The 23942-nt window shown below is 38.4% G+C and overlaps 1 protein-coding gene across 7 annotated transcripts in view; it reads left to right on the forward strand.

The window, feature by feature from the left end:
- Wdr17 (WD repeat domain 17) overlaps positions 1-19425 on the forward strand; it is a 68810-nt gene extending 49385 nt beyond the window's left edge. For 4 of the 7 annotated variants that reach the window (XM_035452822.1, XM_035452824.1, XM_035452826.1 and 1 more), the window contains 8 exons: positions 1195-1215; positions 2279-2390; positions 12128-12269; positions 12550-12652; positions 13865-13966; positions 16375-16473; positions 17087-17270; positions 19253-19425. In XM_035452822.1, coding sequence (XP_035308713.1) covers positions 1195-1215; positions 2279-2390; positions 12128-12269; positions 12550-12652; positions 13865-13966; positions 16375-16473; positions 17087-17270; positions 19253-19372 — 883 coding nt within the window. In that variant the 3' untranslated portion in view covers positions 19373-19425. Of the gene's footprint in view, positions 1-1194; positions 1216-2253; positions 2391-12127; positions 12270-12549; positions 12653-13864; positions 13967-16374; positions 16474-17086; positions 17271-19252 lie in introns of all 7 variants that reach the window. The other 3 variants (XM_035452823.1, XM_035452827.1, XM_035452828.1) reach the window with 2 other exon arrangements.
- Positions 19426-23942: the final 4517 nt, after the last annotated feature.

Raw genomic sequence — 23942 nt, forward strand, 5'->3', positions numbered from 1 at the left:
TAAAATTTGTGGATGACCGTCAGTATTAAACCATGCATCTGCGGAGGAGGAGGAGGAGGAGGAGGAGGAGGAGGAGCGGGGGATGGATTTGGGCACAGCTAACATGTTTGAACTTCTTACTGGGTACCTGGCAGTAGTTTAAATAGTTTCTATGTCATTGACTACTGGGTTTTGTGGAGCAGATACTGTTTTGCCAGTGGACTCAGTGAATCATGATCAAAATTAACAAGCTAGCAATAAAGCTTGTGCCCTTAACTACCAAAATATATCAATGCCTCATTGAAAAGATGCTTTCTTTTTTTTCCTTGACCTTGTAATTTGATAGTAAACTGAAGATATCATTACTCACAGTTTACTCATGACTTAGAGTGATTTAAGAGCACACCCCACTACCAAATATAATGGTACCCCATGATAGACTCAACTGTTTCCAATATCAACTATCCTGTGAGAGTTTCAAATGACCCCCATCCCTGTCAAAAGCCTGCAACAATCAACTACATAGTCTACTATGATTTTTCAAATCAAAAACTTTTAAATTTAATACAAATGATTTATTTCCAAATATAGCTGACTCCATGATCATAGATGACATCTAATCTGCATGAAATGTTGTATTCATACATTTTGGGTTCTATTTGTATGCACATAACAAAAAGAAAAATAGGACATGAATTTGAGAGAGGGGAGAATACATGGGAGTTTGGATGGAGGAAAAATTATAAATGGTGTAATTCTAATTTTAAAAAGTAAAAAATATTCTTTTGAAAAAACAGAAAAAGTAAAAATAAAATCATTGCTAATTGCTAATTAGTTTTGTTTTATCCAGATGTTTAATTTAAAACTGCCGATGAGCTGATATCTGTCATACTTCCTTCTAACAAAAATCAAACTTCCATTACCTGGTGTCAACACCCTGGTATTCTTCCTTTTCATAGCCAGACACCAGAAACCAGAATAAAGTTCAAATTCTGGAAAATGTCATGCTTAGTATGATAATTTTCACAAGAAATGCATAGCTATTGGAATCATACAGATTAGAAATCAACAAAATTTAATTATTTAGTTTAATGTAGCTAGACATAATTTCATAAATCAAAAGTTTGTGTAGTTTACATTTACTGATGTAGTTTTGTTTGCCTCTTGGTATTTAGGATGTTTGTCTGATATTAATATTCAATATCTTTTCTCCAGCTTCCCATCAGTTTCATATAGGTACTGTCTAGTTTTGTTCTTTTTAACATGTTATTTTAGAAATTCACACAATTTTAAGTATTTAAGACTATCTCAATAATATTTGGTTTATAATATATCAATTTGTATAAGTAAGTTATATATTTTAAAATCTAAGCATAGAAAAATAAGAATATTTTTATTAAATTTATTTTTTTAATTTTATTTTACATTTCAACCAAACTTCTCCTTCCCATCCCTCCTCCTGCCCCCCTCTCACCTCCTCACAGCCCATCCCTGCCCATCCACTCCCCCCAACAGTTAAAGGCTCCCATGAGGAATAAGAAAATTTTAAAGCTTAAATATGTCATTTTATAATTAAAAGTTGTACAAAAAAAGCACACTGTGTGTGTGTGTGTGTGTGTGTGTGTGTGTGTGTGTACCATTCTTGAAAGTTAGATATTATCTTGAGCCGCTGGAAATTTGGTGTCTCCTTAACTGTAATGCCTGAAACAAAACAGTCCTCACTTAACTGCTTTGAGGAAAGCTTCTCATAGAGAATATCTTTTATCATAATGTTAGCAAGTCCACATCATTATATCCCTGTAAGCAATTTTTTACACTAGCTGAAAACTTTTTAAATATTTTAAACTATATTTCTTTCTTTGGTTTCCTCCCAAACCTTAAAAAGCATGCAGAACAACAGAATTCAAAAAAGTTAAAATGGCTGAGTATTCTGTGGAGTCAGAGCACAGGCTAATAGAACTTCCCATTGTTGATGACAATGATAAAGAGGGCAAATGTGTTCCCTTTCTCTTTATGATTTTCTCCAAAGTCCTATCTACACTTGCATAGTCTGCTAGAGAATTCTTCTCTAATAATAAAACTGAGTGTTATAGTCCAAAACTTAAGTTATGCAAATTTGGCATTTTGTAAACTTTTGATAATGTACTCATCCTTCATAATGTGTTTTCTGTAACTTGTATTTGAGACAGTGAAGCAAACTTCAGGCAGATGGAGAAGCATTGTATTAGTCTCCATTCTTTGAAATGCTTGTGAATCTATTTTTGGATCATTGAGGTTTTCTCCTTTGTTATACAAACAGGAACTTGGCAGCTGATCTTCTACTGATGACTCCTGATAGCAAAGCACAGTTAGTAAAACTCTGTGCCTTCTACCCAGGGTGCAATGAAGAGATAAATGATCTTCACAAGAAGGTAGCTGGTGATACATTAATGAATCTAGCCTGGAATGAAATACTATGATTTGAGTAAATGCTATAATTTGGGTTCAATCAAATAGAAATTCATAACAAAAATTAAATAAGCACATGGTCACTTTGGGATACCTAGTGACTCAACAAATACAATAACCCAAAGGAAGAAGTATTATTGACTTCTATTCAGGCCTTGGAATAGATATACAAATAGATTTGATATATATATATATATATATATATATATATATATATATATTTCTGCGAGTTTTCTTTCTGTGTAAAAATTATATACATATAATTTTTACACAGAAAGAAAACTCGCAGAAGTACACAATCTGCCCAAATTAATTGAAGATGGGTTGGAAATTTCAACTCCAAACAATGTAACCAACTCTTTGTCCTTTCTCCTGTACCATTTTGTATCTGAAGGCTTGTTTACAAGTTGAGACAGTATTTTAATCTCTCTCTCTCTCTCTCTCTCTCTCTCTCTCTCTCATTCTCTCTCTCTCTCTCTCTCTCTCTCTCTCTCTCTCTCTCTCTCTGTGTGTGTGTGTGTGTGTGTGTGTGTGTGTGTGTGTGTGTGTGTGTGACACACACATACCTCAGGAAGTCACAGCACAATATCTGATGTTTTTCTCTATTGATCCTACATTTTTGTCTTTAGAAAGTCATTCATGGGACCTATAGATCTCACTGGTTGTCTAGACTGGCTGACCAGTGAACTCCAGGATTCTTCCTGTCTCCATCTCTACAGTGCTGATACTATAAGCAAGACTGATATGCTGGCCTTTCATACAAGTCCTGCAGAGCCAAATTCAGGACCTCATGATTACAAGCCATGTGCTTTATTGACTGAGCTATCACACTACCCCATTAATAGCTTTAAAAAAAAAATCAATGAATTACATATGTACTATTCAATGACTGCCAGAATCTAATTACCAATATTACATATAAAAAGAGCCAAAGTGCTTAACACAAGAGATTATTCATACAAATTAGAGTATATTTTTAGTAATATTTAATAACATTAACATTAATAAAATCTCATGAGACTTTTTAATAGTGTGAGTAGTTTAATAGTGTGAAAAGGTTTCATTTCAAAAGTAACCGATAATGTATATATTGCTATAACACATGTAAGAAAATACTAGATTTACGTTTGAAACAGAGTCTCACTATGGAGCTCTGGCTGTCATTGACCTCACTATGCTGACCAGGATGGACTCAAATTCACAGAGATCCATATGCCTCTGCCTTCTCAGTGCTAGGATTAAAGGTGTACACTACTACATACAGCCAAAAATACTACGGTGTTTAAGGAAAAAAAAAAGTGAACCATATTTCCTCATCCTTAACTTTCAAAGTAACAAAATTTTGTTTCATATATTTTTTCTTTTTTATTTAAATTAGAAACAATCTTGTTTTACATGCCAATCCCAGTTTCCTCACCCTCCCCTCCTCCCCTGGCCTCACTGCCCCCCTATCCCATCCCCTTTCTGCCCCTCCCAGAAAGGGTGAGGACTTCCATGGGGGAATCTTGAAAGTCTGTCACATCATTAGAGCAGGGCCTGTACCCTCCTCCATGAGTCTAGGCTGAGAGAGTATCCCTCTGTGTGGAATGGACTCCCAAAGTCCATTTATACACTAAGGATAAATACTGATCCATTACTACCGGCCGCATGGACTGCCCAGATCTCCAAACTGACACCCACGTTCAGGGGGTCTGGATCAGTCCTATGCTGGTTTCCCAGCGATCAGTCTGGGGTCCATGAGCTCCCTCTTGTTCAGGTCAGCTGTTTCTGTGGGTTTCACCAGTTTGATCTTAACCACTTTGCTCATCAGTCCTTCTCTGCAATTGGATTTTAGTTCACATCAAGGTTTAGTTGTGGGTGTCTCCTTCTGCTTCCATCAACTACTGGATGAAGGCTCTAGGATGGCATATAAGGTAGTTATCAATCTCATTATCGGGGAAGGGCAGCCTTAAGGTAGCCTCTCCACTATTGCTTAGATTGTTAGTGTCATCCTTGTAGATCTCTGGAAATTCCCCTAGTGTTAGATTTCTCTTTAAATCTATAATGGCTCCCTCTAATATGGTATCTCTTATCTTGCTCTCCTCTATTCTTCCCCCTACTCAATCCTCTTGCTCCCTCATGTCCTCCTCTCTCCTCCCTCTCTCCCTCACTCATACCTCTCTCTCCTGCGCCCCCTTGCTCCCAATTTGCTCAGGAGATCTTGTCCCTTTCCTATTCTCCAGGGACCATGTGTGTCTCTCTTAGGATCATCCTTGTTTCCTAGCTTCTCTGGCAGTGTGGATTGTAGGCTAGTAATCCTTTGCTCTAAATTTAATATCCATATATGAGTAGATACTCACCATGTTTGTCTTTTTGTGACTTGGTTACCTCATTCAGGATGGTTTCTTCTAGTTCCATCCATTTGACTGTGAATTCCAAGATTCCATTGTTTTTTTCAGCTGAGTAATACTCCATTGTGTAAATGTACCACACTTTCTGTATCCATTCTTCAGTTGGGGTCATCTAGGTTGCTTCCAGGTTCTGGCTACTACAAATAATGCTGCTATGAACATGGTTGAACAGATAACCTTATTGTATGAATGTGCATCTTTTGGGTTTATGCCTAAGAGTGGAATTGCTGTATCTTGAGGTAGACTGATTCCCATTTTCCAGAGGTGCCACTATACTGATTTCTAAAGTGGCTGTATGAGTTGGCACTGCCTCCAGCAGTGGAGGAGTGTTCCCCTTTCTCCACATCCTCTCCAGCACAAACTTCCATTGGTGTTTTGAATTTTAGCCATTCTGACAGGTGCAAGATCAGAGGTATCTCAGAGTTGTTTTGATTTGTATTTCCCTGATGGGTAAGGATGTTGAATACTTTCTTAAGTGTCTTTCACCCATTTTCGATTCCTCTACTGAGAATTCTCTATTTAGTTCTGCACCCCAATTTTTAATTGGATTATTTGGTATTTTGGTGACTAGTTTCTTGAGTTCTGTGAATATTTTGGAAATCAGCCCTCTGTCAGATGTGGGGTTGATGAATATCTTTTCCTATTCTGTGGGCTGCCTTTTTGTCTTGTTGATTATGTCCTCTGTCTTACAGAAGCTTCTCAGTTTCAGGAGGTCCCATTCATTAATTGTTGATCTCAGTGTCTATACTACTGGTGTTATGTTCAGGAAACAGCTCCTGCACCAATTCATTCAAGGCTACCTCCCACTTTTTCTTCTAAGAGGTTCAGTGTGGCCTTTGATCCATTTGGACTTAAGTTTTGTGCATGGAAATAGACATGGATCTATCTGCAGTCTTCTGTATGCCACCATCCAGTTATGCCAGCACCGTTTATTGAAGATGCTTTCTTTTTTCTATTGTGTAATTTCAGCTTCTGTGTCAAAAATCAGGTGTTCGTAGGTGTGTGGCTTAATATCAGGGTTTTCAATTCAATTCTGTAGGTTTACCTGTCTATTTTTGTGCCAGTACCAAGCTGTTTTCAAGATTATAGCTCTATAATAGAGCTTAAAGTTAGGGAAGGTGATGCCCCCTGGAGTTCCTTTATTGTACAGGGATGTTTGGCTATCTTGGGTCTTTTGCTTTTCCACATGAAGTTGAGTATTGTTCTTTCAAGGTCTGTGAATAATTGTGCTGGGATTTTGATGGGGATTGCATTGAATCTGTAGATTGCTTTTGGCAAGATTGCCATTTTTACTATGTAGATCCTACCTATCCAAGAGCATGGGAGATCTTTCCATTTTTTGGTATCTTCTTTAATTTCTTTCTTTAAAGACTCAAAGTTCTTACTATACAGGTCTTTCCCTTGTTTGGTTAGCGTAACCCATGCTATTATAAAGGGTGATGTTTCTCTGATTTCTTTCTCCACCAATGTGTCATCGGTATATAGTAGGGATACAGATTTTTTGAGTTTATCTTGTATCCTGCCACTTTGCTGAAGGTCACTATCAGCTGTAGGAGTTCCCTGGTACAGTTTTTCAGGTCACTTATGTAAACTATCATATTATCTTCAAGTAGTGCAAGTTTGACTTCTTCTTTTCCAATTTGTATCCCCTTCATCTCCTTTTGTTGTCTTATTGCTCTAGCTGGAACTTCAAGTGCAATACTGAAGAGATATGGAGAGAGTGGACAGCCTTGTCTTGTTCCTGATTTTAGAGGAATCACATTGAGTTTCTCTCCATTTAGTTTGATATTGGCTGTTGGCTTGATGTATGGCTTTTATTATGTTTAGGTATGTTCCTGTTATCCCTGACCCTCCAAGACCTTTATCATGAAGGGGTGTTGGATTTTGTCAAAGGCTTTCACAGCATCTACTGAGATGATCATGTGATTTTTCTCTTTCAGTTTGTTTATATGGTGGGTTACATTGATGGAATTTTGTATGTTGAACCAACCCTTCATCCTGGGGATGAAGCCTGCTTGATCATGGTGGATGATTTTTCTGATGTGTTCTTGGATTCAATTTGCCAGTATTTTATTGAGTATTTTTGCATCAAAGTTCTTGAGTAAGATTAGTCTGTATTTCTCTTTCTTAGTTGTGTCTTTGTGTGGCTTCAGTACCAAGGTAATTGTAGCCTCTTAAAAAGACTTTGGCAATGACACTTCTGCTTCTATTGTGTGGAACACTTTAAGGAGTATTGGTATTAACTGTTTGTTGAATATTTGGTAGAATTCTGCACTGAAACCATCTCTTCCTGACCTTTTTTGGTAGGAGATTTTAATGACTGCTTCTATTTCATTCAGGGTTATACATCTATTTAAGTTGCTCACTTGTTCTTAATTTAATTTTGGGTAAGTGATATCTGTCCAGAAAATTTTCCATTTCCTTTAAATTTTCAAATTTTGTGGAGTACAGGTTTTCAAAGTATGACCTGAAGATTCCCTGGGTTTCCTTAATGTCCATTGTTATGTCCCCCATTTCATTTCTGATTTTGTTAATTTGCATGCTGCCTCTCTGCCTTTTTGTTAGTTTGGATAAAGGTTTGTCTATCTTGTTGATTTTCTCAAAGAACCAACTCTTTGTTACATTGCTTCTTTGCATTGTTTGCTCAGTCTCTACTTTATTGATTTCAGCCCCCATTTGATTATTTCCTGGCATCTATTCTTCCAGGTGAGTTTGCTTCTTTTTGTTCTAAAGCTTTCACTTGTGCTGTTAATTCTCTAGTGTGACTAATCTCGTTTCTTCATGTGGGCACATAGTGCTATGAACTCTCCTCTTAGCACTGCTTTTAAAGTGGCCCATAAATTTTGATATGTTCTGTCTTCATTCTCATTGAATTCTAGGAATTCTTTAATTTCTTTTTTTTAATTGCTCCATTGACCCAGGAATGGTGCAACTGCCCATTGTTCAATTTCCATGATTTTGTAGGGTTTTTGCAATTTGTGTTGTTGTTGAATTCTAACTTTAAAGCATGGTGGTCTGATAATATACAGGGAGTTATTCTGTTTTTTGTTGTTGTTGTTTTGTTTTGTTTTGTTTTGTTTTCTGTTGAGGTTTGCCTGTTGCCGAGTATGTGGCTGATTTTAGAGAAAGTTCCATGTGGCACTGAGAAGAAGGTATATTCTTTTGTGTTTGGATGGAAGGTTCTATAGATGTCTGTAAAACCCAATTGGGTCATAACTTCTGTTAGTTCCTTTGTTTCTTTGTTAAGCTTCTGTCTGGTGGTCCTTTCTAATGGTGAGAGTGTGCTGTTGACGTCTCCCAGTATAACTGTGTGAGGTTTTATGTGTGATTTGAGTTTTAGTAATGTTCCTTTTATGAATGTGGATGCCTTTGTATTTAGGGCATAGATGTTCAGATTTGAGACTTCATCTTGATGGGTTTCTCCTTTGATGAATAGCAAATGACCTCCTTTATCTCTTTTGATAGATTTTAGTATGAAGTCTAATTTGTTAGATATTAGGATTGCTACACCAGCTTGTTTCTTGGGCCCATTTGATTGGAAAATCTTTTCCCAACCCTTAATTCTGAGGTAATATCTACCTCAGAAATTGAAATGTGTTTCTTGTATGCAGCAGAAGGATTGATTCTGTCTTCAATATCCATGCTGCTAGCCTGTGTCTTTTTTTAGGAGTTAAGACCATTAATATTGAGGGATATTAATGACAGTTGATTGTTAATTCTTGTTTGTTTTGGATTTGTTGTTGTTGTTGTTATTGTGTGTGGATTTACCCTGCTTTTTTCTTTTGGCTTTTGGTAAAGTGGGATTATCTATTGCCTATGTTTTTGTTTGTGTAGTTAACTTGCTTGGGTTTGAGTTTTCCTTCCAGAACTATCTGTTGGGCTGGATTAGTGGATATATATTGTTTAAATCTGGTTTTGTCATGGAATATCTTGTTTTATCTATCTATAGTGGTTGAAAGCTTTGCTAGGTATAATAGTCTGGCCTAGCATCCATGATCTATTAGTGTTGGTAGAATATCTATCCAGGACCTTCTGGATTTCAGAGTTTCTATGGAGAATTCAGATGCAATTCTCATAGGTTTGCCTTTATATGTTACTTGGCCGTTTTCCTTTGCTGCTCTTAATATTCTTTCTTTATTCTGTATTTTTGGGTTTTTGATTATTATGTGGTAAGGGGATTTTCTTTTGTGGTCAACTCTATTTGTACTTTCATTGGCAAGTATTTCTTTAGGTTCACCAAGTTTTCGTCTACGATTTTGTTGAGTATGTTTTCTGCATTTTTGAGGTAGGTTTCTTCACTTTCTATACATATTCTTCTTAGGTTTGGCCTTTTATGGTGTCCCATATTTCCTGGATGTTTTGTCTTAGGCATTTGTTGGACTTAAGATTTTCATTAGTCGATGAATCTATTTCTCCTAGTGTATCTTCAATGCCTGAGATTCTTTCTTCCATCTCTTGTATTCTGTTGGTTATGCTTACATCTGTAGTTCCTGATTGGTTACCCAGCCTTTCTATTTCAAGCATTCCCTCAGACTGTGTGGTGTTTTGTTGTTGTTGTTTATTTGTTTTGTTTTGTTGGCTCTATTTCAGCTTTCAATCCTTGCCCTTTTTGAATTGTTTCCTTCACTTGTTTGGTTGTTTTTTTATTGGCTTTCCTTGTTTTCCTTAAGAGATTTGTTTATTTCTTTAATTTTTGGTTTGTCTTTTCCTCCACTTCTTGAATTTTTTGTTTGTTTTTCTCTTCCGTTGCTTTAAAGGATTTTCTTATTTCCTCTTTGAGGGTCCCTATCATCTTTATAAAAGTTGTTTGTAGGGTCGTTCTCTTCTGCTTTATCTATGTTGGGATGTTCTGGTCTGTAAGCGTCTGGTCGGATCAGATGGGACAGGTATTCTGGCACCCAGGAGTCTCAGAATACTGAGTGTTACACAGCTCAGATGGAAAGGTATCCTGGAACTTGGGAGCCAAGGAATACCACAGGTCACAGTAAGCATAGCAGCTTCTAGCGTTGCTTCAGGGAAGGCTTCCCCAGTATATCAGCTCTGTTCCTGCAGGAGAGGGTTTTACCAGCTGGAAGGTTTTCCCAGTGTATCACCTCTGCTCCAGCAGGAAAGGGCTTCCCCAGGGAAGTTGTTACAGTTCAGCTCTACTCCGTGGGAGAGTGTTACAGCCATGCTCTTCTCTGCTCTGCTCTGCCCAGGGTTGTCTTGCTCTGTTGCAAAAGAAGGTCTTCACCCAAACCTCATTCAAGAGATTTATTGGGAGGGAAGAATCCAGGAGAGTGGCTGCCTCTACCAAAGTGGTAGAGGACAGCCTGGCAGTCCAAACAGCTCCAAGCTGAACAGACACAGGGTTTATACAGGGACTTTTAGGGGGCGGGGTTTTTCCAGGTTGGGGATTGACCAGATTTCAATCTCTTGAGTTAAGGATGGCTAGATCTCCTGCTCAGGTATCTGTTAGTTTTCTGCACAGGTTTAGGGTTAGATTTCGCTTATGGTTTCAGGGCCAAAGTGTGTTTCTTTCACTGGTCCTTTTTAGTCTGTTGGGTCTAGTTTTAGGGCCAGGGTTTATTTCTTTTACTGGCTCTGATTCCAGGGACAGTGTATTTCTTTGGCACTGGTTTCAGGGTCAGGGTGCATTTCTTTGGTTCTGGTTGCAGGCCAAAGTGTGTTTCTTTGGCTCTGCTCAGGACGTGTTTCTTTGTCTGACCCTTTTCCCCTACAAGATCCTGCTGGTGTGGAGTCCCTAGACTTTGGTGGCATCATATTAATCCTTCCTGTTGCTGAATGTGTTCTTATACTGTCCTCTTCCCATTCCTTCTTCCAGTGGGTGCCAGTGGGGTCTCTCCTCCTGGTGGATACGGGTCCAAGGTTCTCTTCCAGTGGGTGCAAGCAGGTCCCATACTCTGATGGCTTTCCTCTTCCTTTGGGTGGAGGCAGGACTATCACTACAAGGTGGGCAGACTCTGGATGGTTTAGTTTGCTGGAATGCCCCCCTCTCCCCTCCCCTTGAGACCAAAGTCCTCAGGCCTCAGTAGGCTCTGAGCAGGGCACCAGAAGGCCTTGTTTTAATTTTCAAGTTTGAAGTTTTTTTTCCCAATTAGTAATACTCATCATTTAGTTACTTATTATTATGTTAACACACACAGATCAAAAGCATAAATTTGTTATAGAGTAAATGTGTATATGTGTGTCCATATCTGATATTATGGGAAATAATGTTTGTGTCATTGTTGGAGATTTTCAAATATTCCTCGTATATTTTCTGTTCTTTGAATTCCTGTCTGAAAATTATCTAAGAGATTAGCACTGTGGAGATGGATTGTGAGTAAGGGTGCCTGTCCTCAATTCTAATGACCTGAATTCAATCCCTGTTTCCCACATGGTAGGAGTAAGATGATGGATGTAACTTGCCCTCTGACCTCTGCATGTGTGTCATAACTCACAAAGTACACACATAAAATAAGTAAAAAAAAAAGTCTAAAGATAAATAAAATTTTTGAAGCGAAAATCATCTGTGTTTCATTTTTGTAAATACCACTAGAAACTCTTAGTTTAAATTAAAATGCCTGTGGTAAGAGGCATCTACTGTAATCGGATTGGTGTCTACCCTAATTGTCATCATAGATATTCTATCCAGTAACTGATGAAAGCCAATGCAGAGATCCATAACCAAGCACTGGGCTGAGCTCCAGGAGTTCTCCTGAAGAAAGGGAGGAGGCATTATATGAGCCAGGGGTGTCACAGTCATGATGGAGGAACCCACAGAGACAGCTGACCTGAGCTGGTGGGAGCACATGGACTCTGGGCTAACAGTTAGGGAGCTCCATGGGACCAACCTAGGCCCTCTGCATGCTTATGACTGTTGTATAGCTTGGTCTCTTTATAAGGCTCCAAACAGGGACCTGTCTCTGGTGCTTAACTAGGTCTTCAGGCAAGGGAAGGAGCTTGGCCTAGGTCCTGCCTCAACTTGACATGCTATGCTTTGTTTAAGCCCATGAGAGGCCTGCCCCTTTCTGAATGGATATGAGGAGGAGCGGGAGGGGAAGGTTTTAAGTAGGGAGAGGTGGGATGACCAGGAGGATAGGAAGAAGGGGAAACTATGGTCTCTATGTAAAATAAGTGAAAAAACATAAAGTAAAATTTGAAAAGTATTTCCATAAATAACTTCATTTATAAACAATTTCATTTACATATATTTTGGGCAACTTTAATAGGTGAAACAGACAGATATTATTGTGGCAATAATGAGTGCTGTACTATAGCTTTTATCCCTGTAAGTCTCAGTAACATTGTCTTTCAATAAATTTTAGTGCAATCTACCCCCAGTAGAAGAATGCATTGAGTTGGCTGAAAAGGCCCTTGCAGATGGCAATGTATTTGACACCATAAAGTATTATTTACTAAGCCAGGAACCTGAAAAGGCTCTCCCTATTGGTATTGACTTTGTCAAAGGTAAGTTCTAGTTGGTGGTTGGTTTTCAGGTCTCCTTGTTCATTTGATATGTTCAATAATTGATAATCAAGCACTGGTCATCCCACATTTCACAAGGAGAGATGTAATATTTGGTGTCCCTCCTGATTTTATGGTATGGGAGGACCTAGAGATAGTGAAGGGTACAATAGTTTGTTGTACCAACTACAGACGAGTGTTGATTATATAATTTTTAAAATGGGATGAACAAGACTCAGTACTGTAATTTAAAAATACATTTCATTTGGTTTTATTTCGCCAGGATGTATGAAAAACTCAGACTGGACTCTGGATACTGTATACCCTGTGCTTGACCTATTGAGTTTTATTCGTACTGAAAAATTACTCTTGCATCTGTGCACCAAGTAAGTACTTTTCTTCAAGATGTGAAAACAATCAGTATACCATTTTTAATGGCCCTGTTGGTTTTGGCGTTCAAATAAAAAATAGGATCATCTTAGGTAGCTGAACTTATTAGACAAATTAAACCTTTTGTTATAACTTTTGTTGTTATGACAAGAATAACAAAAGAAGACAATAACATGAACTTTAAATGCATAATAACTATTAACAATGACTAGTATGTGTACATTTATGTGTGTGAATGGATGTGTACTTTCGATTATACACATTTGTTCAAAGAAGGTTAATTGAAAACACTTAGATGGTTGTGGGAATGGAATTCTTAAGAAACTAAAGGTCATATTTATTCAATATCTACTGTACATAGATATCATACTAAGCCTAGATGAGAGAGATACAAGAGCTATTAAAAAAAAACAGAAAATGACAGTAACCATAAACTCAAGAACCACCTAGGGAATTTTTCATATAACTGAAGTCCTCAGAGATTTGAGGATAATTTGTAAAGGATTTTCAATGAAACAGCCTGGAAAACTGTCAAGTTCATCCCACAGGAAATGCAATTGATTTGACTAGTTCTTTCCGAGAGTCGACATATTGGGCCATAATTTCCTAAGTCTGATGAGAGGAATTACTTAGTGACAAATGAGATGAAGAGAAAGGCTTGAGTGGCCTCAGGGTACAGATCAACTAGAACAGTAGGACACTTGCTTTTTTTGAGGACTCTAGTTTACTTTCAAGCATGAAAACACAAAAATATTAGATATATTAAATAAGCAGGTAAGAACTAAGTGCTGTTTAAAGACATTTGTTTTAAATTATAATTTATGTCATAGTGTTAATTTTGGGATAAGAATTATGCATTAATTTTTAGCTAATAAATTATTTCCTCCCATTTTACAAAATTTTCTAAGTGTATTTTTTAAGATTTCAGCTTTTTTACAAACATTATTTATTCTTTATGTATGAATGCTCTGTCTGCATGTACACGTTCATGCCAGAAGAGGGAATCAGATCCCATTATAGATGACTGTGAGCCACCATGTGGTAGCTGGGAATTTCACTACACATCTGGAAGCCATCTCACCAGCCCCCTAAATGTATTTTATAGGTATCATCTGTAAGAATATAAATAGAAGTATTTGAATTATGTAAGAGAGTAATGCCCTATGCTTCATTTTGTAAAGATTAAAAATAAACACATTCTCTTTCAGCACTCGAAACGAATTACTCATATTATGTGGCTATGTTGGTGCCTTACTGGCTATCAGGAGACAGTATCAAAGCATTGTCCCAGCTCTTTACGAGTACACAAGGTAAGAATAAAAATATCTTATGGAGAAATCCTTTGTACTAAGATATATAGCCTCTGAGTAGATCACAGGAAGTGAATGTATTATAATATGTATTCACTTGTTCACTTAGCGTGTGCTCGACAATAAAGCAAGGACCTAGTATATGCATTAGGCTACAAATGAAAGAGATACTAACAGATGTTTAAATACATAGGAAATGTTGATGTTTGCCTATCGGGGTGCTTCAGAGAGCACCCCAGAATTCATAAAGTGGTCCAGCAATTCCATCAAGGATCTGGATCCTTCCCTTTTGTTCTACTCTGAAACTCTCAGCCTCTTTCCTTCTGTGCGAATTTCCCAAGGTTAGAAGATAGATGCTAGCCTTCTGTGTGTCATGATTACAACCTAGGGAGGACACAAAGGTGTGGGAAAAGGGGATTTTAAAGGATGTCTTCAGGCTAGACTTCTGCATTTTCTGCATCAGGAAGACTTCTGGAAAGTCTTCCATCCATATTCATGCCTACATTTCAATTCCAACATTGCGTAACACCATTATTAAATTATAGAAGGCCATATGTATTAGCTCCCAATATCTGTGGCAGAAAAACTCGAGTAAAGAACATTTTTAAGTAGCAAATAAGCTAGTATTTTATATTCATAGTAGACTGTGTTTTATAACCCTGTCAGCCAAACATCTACATTCTCCAACAGTTTGCTAAACCTTAGTCATAATCCATTATCCTTGAAACTTACTTCATTCAAAACTAAAATCTAAGGCTGAAACAAGGGATGTTCATTTCTAATCCATCCCACTACTTAACAAGACACATCCCATTGTATGAGTATGATTGTGAGTCAACAAATTCATAAGAGTATTTCCAGAAAATTAATTTCCAAGCCCATTACCTTGTAGAATGGTACAGTGTGCCACCCCCTTTGATTCTTCATGTTTAGAATCCTGGGGGAAATGTTTTGATGAGCACTAGTTATAGAAGGTAGGGAGACGTAGAAGGTTTGCTTACTGTTAACTAACTCTGATGAAGCAGCAGCAGCCACTGCTACCTAGTACAAGCTAAGTAGTAAGATAGACTAATACCTTCAGGATACTCAAAGAAAATTGTTTATGTACAGGCAACAAACCAAACGTCAAAGCCCACTTTCCGCCATAAAATTTAGGAGCGGTAAGGTGTGTCATAGACATTAAAACCATGCTGAAATTGTTCAGCTATGTTTGGCTAATGACAAGGGAGAGAAAAACAGTCTCTTAAATTAGTATTAATAACGAAAGATGAAAGAAGGGAATGGCAGCTCATATCTACACTCTCATCATGGGAACCTGAGATAAAACTATTCCCACTGGTTCAAGGCCAGCTGAGGCTACATGGAGAGTTCCACAGAAGCCAGCATTCAGAGTGAGCCTGCCTCAGCAGTTGGGAAGCAAAAAAGCAAACGAAGTACAAAAGCAAGTTATTATGTATAAGGCATGAGCAAGTTCCTAGGTTATGGAAAACATGGTAATTAAAAGAGAGAACTTTCAGAAGTCTCAGTTTTAGAGAATTTCTTTTTGATGACGGTTCTGTCTGTTATGTCTTGTTAGTCTATGTTCTTTTTTTTTTTTCCATACTAAATCTCAAGTTCCCCATTGTCTTGTTCTGTTTGGTTTCCACTACTTTTCTTTTCCTGCTTCCCCATCTCTAAACACTCATATCTCAACACTTCTCCCTGTGTCCTATTATTTGTCCTAGAGAAGGCTCATTTGTAAAGTGTGTGTGTGTGTGTGTGTGTGTGTGTGTGTGTGTGTGTGTGTGTGTGTTGGGGGTGGAGTGGTTAATGCCCATCCTAAGGCACACATCTAGAGGCAGAGGAAAACTTTGTGGAGCTGATTCTCTCTTTCCACAATTAAGTGGGTTCTGAGATGAAAACTCAGGTTGTCAGGTTTGCACGACCAGCCCCAAAACCTTCTTTCTGAGCTTTACCTATCATTCTTTTGGGGAGAACTCACTTTATATTCACATGCGATGCAATCTCAAAGCCCATGTGTGTGAGTCTAGGAGCCTGCACCACACTCCAGCCTAAACTCAGTGTGTGCTCAAATCTTATTCCAGAATTAAGCCAAGGTTCTCATCAGCTGTTCTATCTCACTTCTGCGTTCAACATTGCTTGTCTTGTCTCACCACGCTCTATAGACTATGCAGTGTATTTAACTACAGTCACTTGTCCAACTCTGTTTCTTGGACATTTTAGACTTACCATGGATTTAAATGACAAACATGTAAGTGAACATATATATGCCTATGCATACATAATTGTATTTCCATACACGCTGTTGAACAATTGTTATATATAAAATTCCAGTTATTTATTAAACTTCATTTATCTTGTCTGATGTTTTACTATTAAGCCTGATGCCATTCTTTTTCATGTTTCAGTCAGCTATTAAAACGCCGAGTGGTGTCAGTACCTTTAAAAATTGAGCATCTCTCTGAGGAATTGGATGCATGGAGAGCTTGCACACAGTCTGCCAACCAGTGAGTGAATACAATGTAACATACAAATGTAGAAGGAATTTAGTGTTACAGACAAAAGTGTTGAGATGTTTTTGTTTTTTTAATCAATTTTAGGAAAACAGTTTGTCAATTTGTTTTGCATATATTCGGTAGTAATATATTGTAATGCTAATTTCTGCCTTTCTGAAGTCTTTTGTTTTTCTATAACTTAAGTTTAAATTAATTTGTCTCCATCTAGAAAGAAGGGTAAGAACTAATTAAGAAGTAATGAGTCTTATTTTCCAAATTATGACATGAACACTCATTAATAATTATGAAAACTCGGCTGATAGCTTAGGTTTGTTTTTTTTAGATAGCTCTTATAATTTATATTAACGCTTTTCTATTAATCTGTATACTGCCCCAAGGCTCATTTGTCTATTCCTTTTTCCTGCCTCCTCTGTGTCTCCTGTCATCCTCTGTACCTAGAAATCCTGCCAGCTATGTCATTCAACATTTTATTAAACCAATCAGAGTGACACACCTTCACAGTGTACAAAAAGATTATTCCACATTAGAGATCATTTCTCATCTAATTCTCAGTAATTCTGTAATTCTATAAAGAATGAAACATGAGCATTTATTTACAATGTAGATCATCAGAGGAGTCTCCATGTACACCTCCTTCTGATTCACAACGAACTGTTTATGAAACTTTATTAAAAAGACTGAAAGAAGAGCCACTCAAAGGAATTACTGGACAAGATTATGTGACTGGATCAAATCTTCCAAGCCATTCAGACATTCACATCTCTTGTCTTACTGGACTAAAAATTCAGGTACAGACCAATATTAGACATTAATTTTATAATTCTCTTATGCATTTTCATGTTATCCTAAAGCAAATATAAACTCAGTAAACTAGGCAAATGTACAGGTTTCAGTAAGAAAATATTGCCTTTGATGCTTCTGTGATAATACAAGTTGTCTCTTTCCCCTTAAAATAAACCCTGGGAGATGATCACCGAGTTACTATCACTAAAGCAATGGTTTAATGCATACATTTTGCAACACTTTATTACATAGATAGTAAAAAAAAGATGTCTTAAAATAAATACACTTCATATCTTAAAGGAAAGTAAGTCAGTGATATAATCATTTACACGTGATTTTATCACAGAAGATTGTATTTTACTTTCTAGTATCCATTTGTGTTGCATAAACACAATGAGATAAACCAATAGATGTATATTACAGATACAGCAAGTGATCTTACATTATTTTGCTGAACTTTCAACAATTAAAATTCACTGTGATTCATGTCAGAGGATGACTGATTACTGAAGAGCATTGTCTAACATAAGTCAAATTAATGATGAACAGTGTTTAGAGCCTCCGAGTGGAACCCAAGGGGATTGTTATAAGAGAAGTCTTTGCTGTCTTAAGAGTAGATGCCCCTGCCAGGTGAACAAAGCCGAATTCTGCCAAGTGAGTTATCACAGTCTCTCTCAGAGTGCTTCAGCTGCCAGTGTTATGCACATTTTAATGGGCAGGTCCTGTAGTTCTAATGTAATATTAAAATCATGCTTATTATCATAACACGCCAGGCTAATGAGTGATCCAGACACTCAAAATAAGTGGAATAGTTGCTCATTAATACAATGCCTGCCTATAGCTTAGCTGGCCAATTATAAGCCATTCTCTTGAGAACACAACCATAATCTCCAAAACATAGGACACGTAACTGTACACACTAATATCATTCACTTGTGTTGAGAGATTAAAAAATAATCAGCCAACCCGGTAGCTTAGCAGTGAATCATGAAACTTTGGAAATTTGTCTCAGAATCACTTTCTGCTTTCATGGGCCATTTTAATACTTGGTCCCTTCATCCCTTTTCCCACAAGACCCTTTTGCTCCATGCAGGATTACCAAAACACGAGTGGACACCAGCTACTTTTCTTCTTTACACAGGCTCACACCCACAAAAGATCTACTAGTTATCCCAATGCACACATAACTAATATAGAATAAGTACTATCCTTCCAGAGTATTTCTAACTTGAAATTGATAGTGTTTTATGAATGTGTAGCACTTACTAATGTGAAGGTAACAAATGATTAGCTTTTCCAACTCAAAAGATAAATTGCAAACAATAGAACATCATTAAAATTTATAACCAGAACTTGATAGATCTATAGCCTAATCAAAGAATTAAAATTAAAATTTACTGTCTTGTGATTTTTTTTCATTATGCTTTTCCTCCTCAGAGCAGAGTAAGACTTTCAAAACTATTCAGGATGTGCTCATAACTGATGGGACAAACCATAGTCTCTCAAGTCATGAGACAGAGTATAATTTTAAATCACACACAGGCAGAGCAATATCTTCCTCCTCTTTTGTAGAAAGGGATGCAAGCTCTGGCTTCAGTCACTTCACAGCCACGCTGACATCAGCTACATAACTAACACAACAAAGTAGATCCAAGTCTGTGAATTGACAGTGGGGTTTCATAAAACAATTTAACTTTGGGGCAATTAATAAACTAACAACACTTATTCTCATTGATAGTACCATTGTATAGCATAAAGCTGTTTTAACAGCCTTCCCAGAATAGTAGTACATGAATAAAGTACTTGAAGATGCCCCCACAGTTGGTAACCTTTAGAAAAAAATGCCTCTTTTTTCGTTTTACTAAATTGCCTATTATCATTGCCTAATTATACCAATGGTTTCTCGATGTGGTGAATATTTTGAAACTTTAAGCCGATGCTGCAAATATACAGTCTCATTTTTCTCTTTTCTCAACTCGGTGCACAGGGCCCTGTGTATTTCCTGGAAGATGGGAAATCGGCTATTTCTTTAAACGATGCTCTGATGTGGGCAAAGGTGAATCCATTCTCACCTTTAGGAACTGGAATACGTCTCAATCCATTTTGACTGAAGAGTTTTTTTTTTTTTTTCTCCAGAATTAGTGGTTTTTGTAAAAAGGAAATTTGGGGTATTTGTAATCTCTGGTTGTTCAAGAATAATAGGTTGGGAGGTGGGTTGGTGATTAGAAGATACAAAGGAAATAATATTAAATTTTGTTAATTTCAAAAATAAAATATTTATATAATTCCAAAGGAAAAGTATGTATCTCATTGATAAATGATGTCACTTATACATTTACAGGAAAGTTTTAATTGAATTATAAAGGACTGCAGAACAGATAGGCTTCAAAAGACATGAAAATACCTACCTACTCTGAGTCCCAACGATGAGCTCTCCAGGCCATGGGAGCCATTGCAGGCCCCTAGAGCCAGCTTCTTCTACAAGACAGATACGTCTCCCTTATGCTCAGGCAAAGCCCTTCCTGACACATATCCACAAGTCCTTTTCTATTGTGTCTCAACCTCTTCATGGCTTCCTCTGACCTCTCTTCTTCCATTCCAGCCTTTCTGGTCTTCTCACCCATTGATATCTCCCTCTGCCCCCGCCACACACACACAAACCCAAAATTCCCCACACGGAGCTTTGTGAACCCTCATTCCTTTAATACACACTAGTTTTGGAGTTGACATCCTGAGGAAGACTGGCAGATAGATTTTACAGGTATGCCTCCTAACAAAGACACATAAATATTTTCTTACTGCGGTAGACACTTTCTCAGGATGGAAAGGAGATTTACCTACCATGGACAAGACTGCAGAATTGGCATAGTTCCACCTCATGAAGATTTTGCTCATATTTGAACTTCCTAGGTCTAGACAGTCAGATAATGGCCTGGCATTCATCTCTAAAGTCACGAGGTTAGTAGTGTCAAGAGCTCTGACGTCTTCACATTCCCTGTCGTTCTAGGACCTCGGAAAATAGAGAGGGCTAATGTTCTTATTAAAACTCACTGGCTGAAATTGCCTTTTGAACTTGACCTTCCTTGGACTGAATGCTTATCTCTCACCCTAACTTGCATTCAGGACAGGCCCCAGCCCTCTCCTCCCTCAGCCCAGTAGACTTAATGTACTACTGTCCTATTCTCATAGGAAATTGACCTCCTCTGGAACCAGGCCCACTTTATGACTGTTTACCTTCACATACTCTCTTAGGACACCTTCTCAGAGGCCATGCTGATTGCTTGCATCCAGACCCCCTTACCATGGAACTGGGTTTATTTGAAATCTTCTCATCCACAGGCCCTCCCACATCAGGTCATCCTCACCATACCAACAGTGGCTAAGCATCAGGGAGTCTTGACATGAGCCCATGTATTACAGCTCAAACAGACTCCTGATCCCTTCTCTGAGATAAGTACTCCTGACAATAGATGGGATCACTAAAAGCTAAGAATCGCTTGCTTCCCTCCTATGATGGCTATTCTTGATTGTCAACTTAGGCCACATACGAAATTAACCAAAACACAATTGGCTGAGTATAACTATGAAGGTTTTTTCTTAATGAAAGCAGTCGAAGTGGGAAGACCAATTTTTAATCCAATTCATGCCTATAACCATTCTAATTATCTATATCTATCTATCCATCTATCTATCTATCCATCCATCCTTCTGTTTGCCCATCATCTGTATTCATTTTATCAGTTACACTCCTATAAAGAATGCTGACTAACCTACTATCCTTGAGAACTTCTAATATGGGCTCTTTCTTCCCCCTTTGCTGGTATTTTTCTCTTTCCTCCTGCTCTCTCTGAAAGGGTGACTGGCATAGAAATTTCAAATATACTCTGCCCAGACTTCATTCATCTTCAGTGCCACCTTCTGTTTCATCTCTGGTAGCAGCTCAGAGATCCACCTGACCTTTGACTCTTATTTAGCCTGACTCAGAACTGTGACATCTTTACCATCTGCACAAACTATCAAAGCCAATTCCGCATTTCACAATAACCCCAAATATTTAGTTTTCCTCCCGATCAAACAGATCAGAACTGACTGACTGACTGACTTTTCCTGGGGTAGATATCACAACTGGATATGGAGATATCATTTCTCTTGAGGGTGAGGCACACAACCCCAACAACTTCACTTCCAACTTGCATGAAGTAGGGTTACTTTCACCATCCAAAATCCCCAGGACAAAAGGTGGACTGGGGGTGGGTTACAGGAGCTATTTATATCAACATGAAAGAAGCTGTCCCAGTTCACAGGGAGGGTCTTAAAGAAGCCTCTTCCACCCCTATTGGCACTGTAGTCAAGGCCATTAAAATTCAGTATCTAACATAGACTCAGACTTCTCTAAACTTAAACTATTCAATCCTGCCTCGTGGATGACCATCTTCTCATAGGGTGCCCTATATCTTCTCCCCACCTACAGTGGATATGGGGTCCCTCCACACAACCTCTTGTTTCCTCTCTGCTCTCTTGCTATATATATCCCTTGTTGTGGCCACCCTCTTTCTTCGAGGGAACCCTGACACCTACTCCATTTAATCCTGCCTAGGTCCATTTCCCCCTAGTTCTCTAGTGCTTTTTCACCCTCTGGAAAATCCAGGAGATTGCCTGTTAACAAGGTCTTCCAGTCTTGTCCCTCATCTGCTTGTGAGGCTAGCTCAGCTTCAAAACACTTACTAATGCCAGAAGGGGATCCTCTCCTGGTGTCACTCTAAGCTCTCTAAATGCATAGATGCATCCACTCCTGCTCCCTGCTTCCCAACCTTTTTAGTTGCCCAGATGACCCTATATGTTGAAGGGGGAGTCTGTCTTCTTCTCCAGCACTCCCACAGGTACTGGTATGCACTGGCTCTTCTACTCATAGTTGGAGGAACCCTGGTAATCTCAGTGGATGCCAGGGGCTTGGCAGCAGTGGGATGGGTCATAGTCTGCATCTTAGCAGATCTTCACCCACATAACAGATATCACCCAGAATGTTGCTTCAGTCCTGCTGCTAACAAAAGAACAGCTCACCTCCCTGGCCTCAGTGGTATTGCAAGACTAAAGTCCCTAGACCTTCTGGCAGCTGAGGAAGAAGGCGCTTGCTTCATTCTCAATGAAGGAAACTGCTGCTACAGTGTAAACCAATCTGATGAGGTAAGAGAGTGGATTAATACCTTCCATGAGCTGGCATGCAAAATCTGACTCCCCGGGCAGATTCTAATACTAGAGTCTGACTGTGTTCTCCTGCGGCCTCATGGCTTGTGTGTCTCCTTGACCTCCCATCTGTATTCTCATAGTAACGATTGCTCAGTCTCTTGAGACTTTTTTCAGGCAATACTGAGCTGACCCAATGGCCAATGAGCCAGGTGATCCTGAGAGAATTTCCTCAGGTCTATCACCAGTCTGAGGCCCTGCTTGGGGCCACAATCCTAACCTTCCCTTTTCTAATACTTCTACTCAGCTCTAAGTGGCTTAAGACAACTACTGTTTCCCCGTATCACCACCAAAAGACTGGGATGTTAGGTCTCCAAGACAGGGACCCCAAAATGGCAGAGCTAACGGCAATATTTTAGGGTGCTGCTTCAGGCCCCACCATGGCTATCTTTGCTAGGAGACTTGGTTTTGCTGAGAAAATTGAAGCAGTCTCAGAAAATCCCTAATGGACGCCTGAGCATTGCTGACCAGACCAGTTACACTTGAACATTCCTAGCCATGGCAATTGGTACTTGAAAACTTCCCATCACAATTGAAGTATCTCCAGTGTTACCATGGTTACTAACCTGAATATTCCAGTATTTGAGCCCCCCTCCCACTAGTGCCCCTATTAAAACTCAACAAACTTTCCCAGATGGGTGCTGCTATTTCTTGTCCATAGAGTTTGACTGTGTTCAGTGATCTTTTGATGTACCTACTTGTTGACTTTTGCTGACTTATATAGATCTGTCTGCAAGACCTGGAAATTGAGAACCTTAAAAAAATAGGTCAAACTATAGAGTAACACTGTAGATAGTTTTAGTTTAGTTTTAGTTCAGTTTATGCATGAATGAAACAAAGAAAGCAATGAAACAAGAAAGATGAGAAGAAAAACCTGTAAATAAATGCCAATAAGCACATACTAAATATTAACAGAGCAGCCCTTTTCTAGAACTTTCTCAGTACAGACCAGTTTAAACACACTTGCCTGTCATATATCTGGGAAAGCCTGAAGGCAAGGCAGAAGGCCACATTCTAGATTCAGGGTACACTGACCAGACTGGGTTCTATAGCTCTGTCAGACACCCAACAAGAACAAACATATCTTACCAATTGAATGAAAATGTTTGTTGCAGGAGGCATGAAATTATGTCCAAGAACAATCTAGGGAATAAAGTGCACCTGAGGTAAAAGGCCCTCTGCCTTCTTTTCCTGGTGTCTCTCTCACAGTTCCCCACAGCATCGCTCACCACGTGTCATTCTTTTGTCCATGTGCTGACACTACTTATAAGCTAACTATGTATTGAATCACATAAAAAAGAAATGTATTTTTTAGCTCAATTACAGCTAAGACACCAATTTAAGCTATTTATTATTTAAATACATCCAAGATTAGATCATTATGTTCCCATATCGTGGTAGATGATAGTAACGTCATTTCTTCAAAGCCACTT

The sequence above is a fragment of the Cricetulus griseus genome (genome assembly GCF_003668045.3).
Source record: "Cricetulus griseus strain 17A/GY chromosome 1 unlocalized genomic scaffold, alternate assembly CriGri-PICRH-1.0 chr1_1, whole genome shotgun sequence".
NCBI classification, from domain to species: Eukaryota; Metazoa; Chordata; class Mammalia; order Rodentia; family Cricetidae; genus Cricetulus; species Cricetulus griseus.